The sequence below is a fragment of the Hordeum vulgare genome, chromosome 5H, assembly GCF_904849725.1.
Source record: "Hordeum vulgare subsp. vulgare chromosome 5H, MorexV3_pseudomolecules_assembly, whole genome shotgun sequence".
Classification (NCBI taxonomy): Eukaryota; Viridiplantae; Streptophyta; class Magnoliopsida; order Poales; family Poaceae; genus Hordeum; species Hordeum vulgare.
This window is the reverse complement of record NC_058522.1, coordinates 244,395,178-244,404,154: the sequence shown is the minus strand read 5'-3', so window position 1 is coordinate 244,404,154 and position 8,977 is coordinate 244,395,178. Positions and strand designations below refer to the sequence as shown.

The 8,977-nt window shown below is 40.8% G+C and overlaps 1 protein-coding gene across 5 annotated transcripts; it reads left to right on the top strand.

The window, feature by feature from the left end:
• The first annotated feature begins 4,860 nt into the window (after positions 1–4,860).
• LOC123398961 lies at positions 4,861–8,776 on the top strand. 5 transcript variants are annotated; one of them, XR_006610295.1, is made up of 4 exons: positions 4,861–5,923; positions 7,920–7,991; positions 8,127–8,187; positions 8,355–8,776. XR_006610295.1 is itself a non-coding variant. In XM_045093397.1 (4 exons), the coding sequence occupies exons 2-4, from the start codon at positions 7,999–8,001 to the stop codon at positions 8,646–8,648; spliced, it is 393 nt and encodes a 130-aa protein (XP_044949332.1). In that variant the 5' UTR covers positions 4,963–5,923; positions 7,920–7,998; the 3' UTR covers positions 8,649–8,776. The 5 variants fall into 5 exon arrangements, 3 of the variants coding, with proteins under 3 accessions (XP_044949331.1, XP_044949332.1, XP_044949333.1); XR_006610294.1 differs by having other exon boundaries at positions 4,876–5,923; positions 7,920–8,031; XM_045093397.1 differs by having other exon boundaries at positions 4,963–5,923; positions 7,920–8,036.
• Positions 8,777–8,977: the final 201 nt, after the last annotated feature.

The following is an 8,977-nucleotide window of genomic DNA, read 5'->3' as shown; positions in this document are numbered from 1 at the left end:
GGTGCCTCCACCGTCGGTGCCGAGTTGGGGTCACTGCATAGTTGTATTAACCTTTGCACAACTGTATTGACATACGAGCTAATCTCTCGTTAATACAGATTTTTTATACAATGCAGCTGTATTTAGTTCGGTGCCTCCACCATCGAGCCCTGGATCGCTGCACACGGTGATCCGGCAAGGTATAATTTAATTCGATTCTAATCTCTCGTTTGTAGTTGCCTTACTTGCTACTCCTACTTTACTAAATTGGCAGCGTGCAACGCTAAATTGCCAAAAATTCAGAGTTGTTTTGTCAGGTTGATTTCATTTTTGGATCGACAAAGCAAGTGAACTCCCTCCGCAAAATATTAAATTCTTACACAGCAGCTTCCAGCCGTCAGACCATATTTGCTAGCGCATCCATACCTCAGCACAATCGCTTTGTGCATGACTGCGTGCAACATAAATGGACTAAGCTTGCACTACAACAAAAACTGCCGGTAGAGACGCCTAATTACATAGCTAGTGACGTGCTATTTCATCTCTAGGCAATTGTAGAGTCGTTTTAGTAAAGCGTCCTTCGAGCGTCTTCATACGGACCGTCTCAAAATATGTAAACACGCTTGCTTGGCGTGCCTACAAGAAATGAGACGTTGTATACGGACGCTGAAAAGGGTGTCTACAAAACTAGAGACGCTATATAGGCACGTTAAGAAGAATAAATAGTCTTGCACCATAAAGCATGTCTAAACAAAGGTGTTCTGCTACACATAATCGTACGTCTCATACAGCGTTGTAGTTATGAAGGCATCCTTCAGTATCATCGATCACATTTGCAATCATCATCTTCTCACACTTAACAAAAAAATTATCATTATCAGTCGCAAAACAAGTAGCAAAATGCAAGCCATTGTAGCTATTTTTATCACACAGAGCATTGATAGTTTACAAATGAACTGTACGTTCATACAATAATGTGTATTTCACTACAAAATAAACTTCCAATTCTAACAATATGAAAGTTGAAACCTATATGAAAAAATGGAAACTCTCAGTTGTAATTTATCTAAAAACTCTATTGCTAGCTTGGTACATCAGCTTCATGGCTTTCACATCCTTTATGGATATGGCTTCTAGAAAACAGTGAAGATGTCCCTTGCACGTTTGTTTTCAAGATTATTTCTCGTAGAAACCTATTATAATATGTCCATATCATCTGTCTTGTCTCCTACATCCTGCAATAAAACCACATTAGCATCAGGAAAGCGGAAGTGAAATATAGAGAATTAGATCTAGATAATTTTAAATAAGAAATATACATTAATTTCACCAAGAACAGTTTATATCAATATATGTCTTTCTTAAATATAGAACTAAGATTTCTTAGGATTTATTGGTTATGTTGGTCGACACTAGTAACCTCTACACTAGTGAGGATGACAAAAAAAGATGTTTCAGACAACTTTTATAGAGATAATGCAGCTTATCGTCAAACAGATGACGACTATAATGATGTCAACCATATTTTGTAGGAGAACGGTTGTGGATTAATTACATACCTTGCAATATCCCACATTGATTGCTTCATATAAACATGTATTCTTTTTCGTTTGCTTAAGATCATCTGTTGAACATTTCCGTATGTTAAATCTTTCAATATCTACAAACGATAGGAAAACATTGTCGCTTATGATAGTGTCAATTAAATGCAAAATTGACAGAAATCAGTGATATTTTGTCGTAACCCATATCCATTTGACAATATTATATTATGTATAAAATTGACAAGTTAAATGTGCCGATAGAAAAAAATACTATGTTGTTTGGTTATAGCCCTCATCAATTTGATATGATTATAATTCATATAAAACTGACGAGCTAAATTGCTGCCAGAAAAAAAGTAAAATATTTTGCTTAGTTATAGCAAACATAAATTTCTCAGAATTATAATTTGTTGTCATGTAGTATAAAGGAGCGCCGATAAACGTTGATCACCTGAACTTACTAGTATAAAGGGAGCCGTCGAAAGTTGCCGATCTCGGGAGATGGATGAAACTTTTTTGGTTTCTTTAAGGGTTAGATACGGCAGTTGTGTGTAACAGGGAATACGTGGGGGTAGGGTTTTCTAACGGGTTGGGCCAAAGGATGTGATTGAGACGACATCATTTTCGTCTCAAGTCACGCCACAAATATAATTCCCCTAAAAAATGCCACAAATATATTTTTTAATTGCCATATTTTCTTTTTATCTACAAGTTTGAGTCGCACCCTTGAACGCCTTAAAGAATCGTCTCTATGTGTCATATGGCGTACGATGTTGAGACGCAGTAGAAAGCGTCTACATACAAACGTCCTTACAAGGTCTTTTTGGTGTAGTGTTGATCTGACATCCATTCACCGGTTATGGACTATTGGGATTGTTTGTCTACATGCCTTGTATATGCATTCTCATTACTGCCTGAATGGTTGCGCCTTCCAGACTTCAGATGGATACAGATATTAGTTTTCACATGTGTGTCTTACCTTTGTGCAGAGCGATGTGGTTCAGGTTCATCTTCATGTCAACCCTGTACAACCCATGCCTTCACATCTACATCACACGTATGTGGTGAGTATATCTTTTAATGATCACTTTCATCTTAAAGTTCATTTCCTGCATGATACGTTTGATCCAAAAATTGCCAGAAATTCGGAGTTGTTACTTGCTACTCCTACTTTACTAAATTCAGAGTTGCCATTTCTGACTAGAAGCAGGTTTAGAGAGAGCTCATGAGCATGTCATTTCCCCTAGAGTTGTCATACCTGACCAGCAGAGGTGTAGGTTGATCTTAGTTTCCTGATATTCTCTATTTCATAATAATTACGGAGGATCCCTCTACAAATAACCTGGCCAGTTTGCTATGTTGACAACACTTACTGAATTGGTCTATGTCAGCTCATGCTCTCAAATTGGTCAAGAGGTCATCCTGTGTACACAGTATTCTCTACAAAATAATTATTTTGTTGAACCCAAAAGTCTTATCCACATATATCTAACCACATTTGGAGTTCTGAAATGTTTGTAGCTGAATTAATCTTCATCCATATGGCAGGTGCAGGAGGTACCATGCAAGCAAGTAGGGTGTCGGTGATCATGCTGCAGGGGTTGGGTATATCACCCCCTCTTGCTAGAATGCTAGCTGAGGATGGGTTCAATGATGGTGCTGCTACCGGCGCCACACAACCAATGGTATCGCCGACATGGCGACGCTAAACTTCATGCTGATCGAGTTTTTGGACCTGGCCGTAATGGCCAAGGTCATATGGGCATGTGCTGCTGATGTGCTATGTGCTCTCTTTTCACAAGTGTAGCTTTTTGTGTTATAAACTATGCTACAGATTGTTCTTAGTAGTTGTTTCCCTACTTGTGTTCTTGATTAATGTATCTGAGGTAGTTAGAAATCACTGAGCACCCTTGGTACAAATAGGAGAGTGGAAGGGGCGCATCCTACCTGACTCCGCCGAGCTTCCGCTTAGGCGGCGCGTCATGGCGCGCCCCAATCACTATTTGTGTTATGTAAACCTGTTATGTTATATGATGGATGATTTTAATTTGATTTGGAGTTTTCTTGATTTGAATATGAAATAATGTTGGATTTAATATTGAACAAATATTTGGATTGAAAAGGCCCAACAAATAGAAATGAAACCAAGTTCTGGAACAAAAAGTTGCTGAATTTAAAAATAAAAAAGGCCAAAACTGAAACTGGACCAAATGTATTTGGGCATTAAAAGGCCAGGGTCCAAATTATAATGATACAAAAAAATTCGAAAAAAAATACTAGAAGTGGTTGTAAATAGGCTAAGGCCCAAAAAGAAGCCCAAAAGAATAAAACGAGCCCATGTGATCAATTGAAATGGGTTGGGCTGATTTCAACCATGATGTTTTGATTTCGTCGTAAATTTGCCACGTAGGACTGCCATATAGGACTGGGTTTGATTGCCAACGACGATTTAGGATCGTCGTAAAGGTTACGACAATTCAGGAATCGTCGTAAAAGTTACGACGATTTTGATCAAAACATCGCTGCTGTTCATTTCTGACGCTCCGTTTTCGACGCTTGGTTTTTCGTCGTGAGATCGTCGTAAATTAAAAACCGTGACGATGTAACGACGAAAAAATAGCGTCGTGTATTAGCATATTCCTTGTAGTGGTGGTTGAATCTTGAATTTTTTTTGGTGTTTCTCTGATTAAATATATACTTTTGTACCTAGAAATGATTTTGGCAACAAATAGTGAACAAACTACGAGGCACCTATAGTTCAAACATGACTCGCTCCCTCCTGAATCGGCAAAAAAATGCTTTTTTCATGGGAGGTGGATCAAACTTTTGATATCCAACCATTCGATCAATTATACATTAAATATGGTCTAATATTTAAAAAAAATTATTTGATACGATTTTGAAACAAATATATGGTAGGTCATTCATAAAAAACTCATTTTAGGCACACGAAAAATGGAAAATGATGTTTTCGTACAAAGAAAACGAAATCTTCCTTATGAAACATTGTTTTTCATTTCCAAGATACAAACTTATGCAAAATAAGATGTTATTTTCGGTCAAATAAATAAATAAAATGTTATTTGAATAAACTATCCCATGAATATTGTCATAACATTAGCCATTTGCCTTGAAAGCAATAGATCTTCATACATGATAGCCAGTTTCTGAGAACAATTCTTCAAATATTTGGCGTAGTCCAACTTTGGTATTTTTTGTGAAAACTAGGTCACATATAATGACATGATGTTAAGGTATTCAATTCTTTTTTATTTCTTATGTCCGTTTCAAAATGCGATCAAAATGGCGTACATAACCGTTCGTGGCTCGGGATTAAATCTTGTAATTTTTTAAAGTATCACTGATTAAATAGATACTTATATACCTAAAAATAACTTTTTGAAAAAATAAAAAGCAAACTACTAGAAAGTTGTTGCTCGAATTTGATCAACTTCTAGCTAAACGGATAGGAACCCGTTTAAATGGCCAAAAATAACTAGAAATATAAAAAATGAATACAAGTTGGTGATCATCCATAAAATTTGTTCCAAATTGACAGAAAAATTTAACGGTGCCAATTTGCAAAATATTTTTGATAGCACATTCACAAACCACTATATTTTTAGCAATTAAAAAAAGTATTTTAGACCACAGACGTTTGAAACTAATAACGACTCTTCCCACGAATCACTGAACTGTAGCCGATAACCTTCCACACATGATAGATCCAACATCTATGACTCACCTCTCAACAGCCCGACCCAAACCCTACCAGCTCTCCTCCCTGCATCCCCTCCATTCTCGAGAACATGCGAGCCGCCGCCTCCTTCTGCCCGATCTCTCACCTCGCTTTGCTCCCGAACCCTCACCACCAACAGATCGACCAACTCTGCCCCGGCGATGGACTCCACCTCGCTCGCCGCCCCCACCCACCTGCCCTCTCTCCTGCGACGTCGCCTAGGGTCACGTCTTGGATCTGTCCACGAAGAAGGCACCGGGAGAGGAGGAGGGGGCGGTAACAGTGGCCTTCCGGATCTGAGGAGAAGAAGGTCCGACGGATGGGCTCGCTCTCTGGCTGCGCCCCGAGCAATCGTCGACTTACGGGGCGAGGAGGATTCTCGCACCGTCGTGGCCGCCTCAGGGACACCTCGCCGTCGGCTGCCGCCCGAGCGCGATTGCCTCACCGCCGTGGTCGCCTCGCGCGCGCCCCGGTGTTGCGTGTCGTGCCGCCACCATGTTCCAGAAGCTTAACACCGTCGGCGAGTCCCTCCCTCTGGCCCGACCCTGTGCTCTGGAACCTTGTGGCGCTGATTATCTATGGTGGGACCAACGCACGTCCGGTCGCCCTTCAAGACCAGACAAACTAGCCAGCTAACTTTGGAATTCACCGGTCGGAAAACGTAAGCAAGTACTCCTACGTCTTTCATCGTATAGAAAAGTAGCGGTCCGAGCCCAAGCTAGTTTTGTGCCGCCACACTCGAGGGAGCCACCTAACGAAAAAATGTCGCCGGTTTCGTGCTTGACTGGTCAGACCACACATAGTCGTGAACCGACGCGCACAAAGAATCACATGTGGTGGATGCCTAAACTTGAGCCCGTGGTTAGGGTTCACATGCCACGGTCACCAATAGCCCAAGAAATGGGTGACGTGTCATGTGAGAACTAAGACTGGTCACAATGGGGAGTAACATAAGATAGTAACATACACACTTTCCTAGACTATATTCCTACCTTCACAATGGGGAGTAACATGTATGTAGTGTCATGCAACGTTGCATTTATTAGGCTATAGACTCATTGTTTCTTAAAGTGTGTGATGTTACGGTAACTTAGCTAGTTACCACAAGCACCTCTCTCTTCATTAAATACGTGCCACGTAAGCAAACTTGTATTGGAGTGTGTGATGTTACTACTAAGTTCCTCCCCATTGTGACCAGCCTAAGGTGTGTGACGCGAGTGTCGGAACGGACGGCAGTACCTCGGCGTCACCGCCAGAGCCGCCCATCCCGCTGGATGCCTTCATTAAGCTCGAGTTGTGTGTGTTATAGCAGTGTGTGATTACGAAAGTTATTTTCAATGTGAGAACGTGCTTCACCTTATTTATCATATAGTACTATCATGCATATGATACTATTGTATGATACTACCTTCATAATGCATGGTATCATAGATAACCTTATTTATTGACATGCGTGACACATAGTAGCATAACATTTAACATGTTACGGTATCTACCTATGTTACTATAAGAGCAAGTACAATAGAGATGAGTCAGCTAGCTATAAGGAATAAAATACTATATTTTTGCTTAGTTGGAGGAGAGAGAAAAGGAGAGAGAAGGTAAGCAGGCTCTTAGTTAAGAGTCAGCTCTAGCACGTGCTTCTAGACACTTTGTGAGAATGAAAGGTGGGTCATATAATAAATAAGTAGTACACTCTTCTAACCAACTATTATACATGTTAGCTATAAGATGGGCTATAGGTGACATGGCATGAGCTTACAGCCGGCAGCCGGCTCTACTGTACTTGCTCTAACCCTCTTTCTCTCTTTTAATTGTCTACCACATCAGCATGTTTGCTAGTTCCAAGTATATGATACTACCTTAGAGCATGGTTAATAGTATAGCCAACTGCTGGCTATAAGCAGTCTTATAGCACATCTTATAGCTAGCTTGTACAATAGTTAGCTATAAAAGAGTATTATTTTTATCATATATGACCCACATTTCATTCTCACAAAGCACCTAGGAGCACGTGTTAGAGCTGGCTCTTCACGAAGAGCCCGCTTTCCTTCTCTCTCCTCTTCTCTCTCATCCAACTCAGCAAAAATATAGTATTTTAATTCTTACAGCCTGCTGACTGTACCTTATTATACTTGCTCTTAGAGCATGGTTAATAGTTTAGCCAACTGCTGGTTATAAGTCATCTTATAGCCCATCTTATAGCTAGCTTGTACAATAGTTAGCTATAAAAGAGTAATATTTTAATCATATATGACCCAGCTTTCATTCTCACAAAGCATATAGGAGCACGTGACAGAGCTAGCTCTTCACGAAGAACCCGCTTCCTTCTTTCTCCTCTTCTCTCTCATCCAACTCAGTAAAAATATAATATTTTAATTCTTATAGCCTGCTGACTGTACCTTATTATACTTGCTTTTAGTCAGTGGCGGAGCCACCTCCCGGCTACCCGGGGCAGCTGCCCGGGCTCTACTATGCATTCACGTTTCAATACTAGCAGCAAACACACAACTAATTATCATTTTGCAGAGGCAAAAAATTGACACATACGAGCGACGTGTACTTTGCCCCGGCTCGCCGGCCGAGCTGGCTCCGCCACTGCTCTTAGTTACTCCCACTATGATCAGCCTTACTGTTGGCTTTGGTTCTGCATGCAGCGGCGATCCGACCATGTACGAGGTGTTCTGGAGGGAGGTCGGGGAGCGGGTGGCCAAGATATGGTGAAATAGGTACACTATGAAGCTAAAAATAGCGAGCGGCGAAGAGATGGTGATGTACATCTGAATTTTAACCAATCTTGCCCAGCACTATTATGCATCTGCATTTCATCATTAGTTAATCGTGTGCCTGAACGTGTTGTGCAGGAGAAGTATGACGATGTGTCTGATGATGGTTTCTCTCTCCACTTCTTTCCCGTCTTTTGAGGTACATACACTTGATTGCAAGTCCCTAACTAAAGTTGCATCATGAAGAATGAGTATTCTTTTTGATTTCTTGTTATGTTAGCATTTGCTCCAAGATTTGTGCGTGATGATTACATATTAGCATTATATTGGAGCAATGATTTGGTAACTTACTTTATTTATGAACAGGAGGGCATTCAGTTTCTGAATGATGGGGAGCAGCAGCAGGTGCAGATCATGGAAGCAGAGCCGCATCTTCTGCTGTGTGTCAAGAAGTGGTGCCAAACTGACAGGTACGAGAGCAATGACGCAGGCGACCAACTCGGTGATGTTGACGCCTTGACGGCGATGGCGGGAAGTGGAGGGAGTGGCCAGACGAGTTACAACCCTCCTCATGATTCGTTGATTTGTTATCCATTCATATCATCCCCAAGACAAAATGAGAATCATTTGAATTTGTCCTATGTCGGGTTGTTATGGTGACCGTTTTTTAGAAAATAATTTTCATAGAATGGGTCTTTATGTTCACTAGCCTTAGGACTAATGTTAGCTGGTGGACATTCACTTGATACACAAAATCCAAGAAAAATAAAATCTGGATTACAAGACCATGAAGATCTACTGGTTTGACGGTAGAAACGACTCGAGGAATCTCCAATGTCCATGGGATTTCATTCCCACAGGAACAGCTGACCTGGATAAATTACTATCTCACAAGGCTGCTATCCTGAACTCCTAAGTTCCGGGGTTGACGGCATGGTGCTCCTCTCCGAACGCAATCTGGCCAAGACAATAGCCAGGGACAAGCCAGT

Bases quoted from the DNA above. Each gene is read 5' to 3' on its own strand.
- LOC123398961 (XM_045093396.1), top strand. From the start codon at position 5,841: ATGGTGGGACCAACGCACGTCCGGTCGCCCTTCAAGACCAGACAAACT. The intron at 5,924-8,126 runs GTAAGCAAGTAC...CGTGTTGTGCAG, and splicing joins GAATTCACCGGTCGGAAAAC to GAGAAGTATGACGATGTGTC. The intron at 8,188-8,354 runs GTACATACACTT...ATTTATGAACAG, and splicing joins CTTCTTTCCCGTCTTTTGAG to GAGGGCATTCAGTTTCTGAA.